This window comes from Drosophila gunungcola, unplaced genomic scaffold, assembly GCF_025200985.1.
Source record: "Drosophila gunungcola strain Sukarami unplaced genomic scaffold, Dgunungcola_SK_2 000162F, whole genome shotgun sequence".
Classification (NCBI taxonomy): Eukaryota; Metazoa; Arthropoda; class Insecta; order Diptera; family Drosophilidae; genus Drosophila; species Drosophila gunungcola.
The window spans coordinates 118,903-121,460 of NW_026453323.1; the positions used below are offsets into that span (position 1 = coordinate 118,903).

General features: G+C 40.7%; 1 protein-coding gene across 1 annotated transcript; it reads right to left on the minus strand.

Moving 5' to 3' along the window:
• Nucleotides 1–758: 758 nt before the first annotated feature.
• Nucleotides 759–1,654, minus strand: LOC128265841 (uncharacterized). Its single transcript, XM_053002060.1, has 2 exons — nucleotides 1,519–1,654; nucleotides 759–1,454 (listed from the first exon to the last, which is right to left on the minus strand). The coding sequence occupies exons 1-2, from the start codon at nucleotides 1,528–1,530 to the stop codon at nucleotides 819–821; spliced, it is 648 nt and encodes a 215-aa protein (XP_052858020.1). The 5' UTR covers nucleotides 1,531–1,654; the 3' UTR covers nucleotides 759–818.
• Nucleotides 1,655–2,558: the final 904 nt, after the last annotated feature.

Here is a 2,558-nt window from a genome sequence, read left to right on the forward strand (position 1 = left end):
CCAAATGCAAACTAATAGATACATTTTTATCGCCGTCCATCCGGGGGTAATTAGGCATCTTTACGGTCAGCCGAAAGGATCACAGAGGTTGAGGATGCTGCCGTTCGAGCCCAAGGATCTCGGGCTGTGAAAGGACCAAAAGGAGTGAGAATGCAGGGGGACTGGACTTTCGGTAAGCACTTAAGCCAATTTGAAGTGCAGTGAACTTTTGCGGCCTTGTTTATCTTGTGGCTTAGTCGGAATTTGTATTAATCTATTATCCTTGATGAATTTTAAGCGTGTTCATTAAATTCAAGATTTAACTGTTTAACAGTTTCAAGTTGAGTATTAAATAGTCTGCAAATTATCCAGCCTGATGAATGAAGTAGCTGGAATATATAGCAAACGTTTTTTTTTTAAATAGCATTATCAATAAAAACAAATAGAAAAAATGGACAAAAATACAAATAATTTAAGCAAGCCCCGAAAAGTGTTAATTTAAAAATTAAGTAATAATTAGTTTTGAAGTATAACTTGTTATTCTAGTGATTAACAAAATCCTCTACGCAATTCAATTAATCCTTTAGTATTGGGATAATTATAACAGAAACCTTAGCCACATTTGTTAAAGAGGTTAAAAATAGAGCAATCAAATCTTTAGCCAACTAATCACAATTAATTATTAGTATCCCAGCTTCAGTTTCGGATAAATCCAAATCACTGGTGTGTAAAATGATTAAATAGTATTTATTTATAAATTGAGGTTTGTGGCAGTTACATGTTCTAAGAACGGGTTTATTTATTATAAAATATATAAATGATGGAATTGGCAAAAAAAATTACTTCACCAAAAAGACTACTTGACCATTTGCCTTTGCATATGTGCTGACTATTTTCCGATAAACCGTCTTCGGCGCACTGGGATAGAGAGTTGAATCCAGGGGCAGGAATAGATCGGTGTCTAGGTGCCACATCCATGGATTCCAGTCCCATCGCATGGCCAGCTCCTCGTCGAGATCGAGTCCGGGTCTTACACGTTCCGGTACATAGAAGAGTGTCTCCTTCATCTCAAAAACCAGACTTCCGTCGGAATTCGTTAGATGGTTCTGCGGGGACACATGCTCCTCCTGTGCCTGCCCCTTCTGCGCCAGCACCTCCTGCGCCTGCATCTCCTGCGCCTGCAACTGCTGCGCCTGCGCACCTTTTTGTGGCTCCAGGAAGACACCCCGCATGAACTCCATCTCGTGGAAGAACTGCCAACTGCAGTTGCCGCGGCGCAGCAAGTTGCGATAGTTGCCCCGCAGACCCTTCCACTTGCGCTTGCAGTCATCGACGCTGCACTGCATCGCACTGGCCACGTCGTTCCAGTCGGAGAGCATCTGGTCGCGACGGAAGGCGATGTTGATGCGAGTGTCCCAAATGGCAGGCCGGCTGGCAATCTCGCTCAGGAGATGGCTCCTGTCCATTTCCACGGCCTGCATTTTGGCGAAAAGTTTGAAGGGCAATTCTCAATGCGGGGAAATAATATGTGAAGTCCACCTCTAGTTCCATCTCTAGGCCATGCTGCTTTCGGTTCGATATTATCCGGGCTGTCCACTTCGATTCAACGCATTTATAGATATTTACATTTTACAAGTTTTATGTTAATTTATTATTGAATATGTAAATCTTTGTGTAATTACTTTTGATTCCTTTGTTCTGCAATGTCTACCGATTCCGTAGAATTTTATTTCTGGGGTATCGATTTGTTTTCATGGCGCTAACGATATTTGTTTGGCAGCCGTACTACCAATAACAATCGTATATTGAGTCAAGTACAGTCAGAATTCAAAAAGCAAGCTCTGGCAGTGTTGTATAATGCATAAGCAATTGTTCTATGGGACATTATTTAAATATTTGAACTTTCACAATACCTTTTTAATGGTTAAGCTTTTGTTTACCGAAAATTTCGATTTAAAATTCTTCTATGAAAAAGAATACCCAAATTTAACTCAATAAAAACCAATAAAACGAATATTCAATGAAAATGACATTTAATTAGTATTCCCCCAAACTCCTAAAGTAATGTTTTTTTTACACACAAAGAATCCTCACTCCTTGAAATCCCCGAAGATTAGTATTGTCTGGGCTGCAAACACACAATGTTTGTCCACAAAAGGTGGATCGTAAAATGTGTAAAAAGTTTCAAATTATATGTGTGCTTAATGAATTGTTTGTATCCTTAAATCCATGTCGTAAAACACCAGAAATTTCTTGGGCCGGGCTGTGGCGAATAAAAGTGCTGTAAAAATGCACTAAAAACGTACTGATCAATTGTTTGGCGGCGACGCGACTTCATGGATTCACCATTTACGAGCGGGATGGAAATTTTTATGATCGCACTTCATTCGACTTTATCAAATTGCCATTAGAATTCGAATCGGAAACCTTCGGGGCGTGTGTCAGCGGGAGAAAGGACTATTGTGATTAGCCCGTGATCGGCAACAGGAACAGGATCGCATCCTGGCGGAGTCATGAAATTGCACCTTGGCTTCGCGGCAGCTGATGATGCGGGCTTGTCCCATCTAATTTCCCATTTC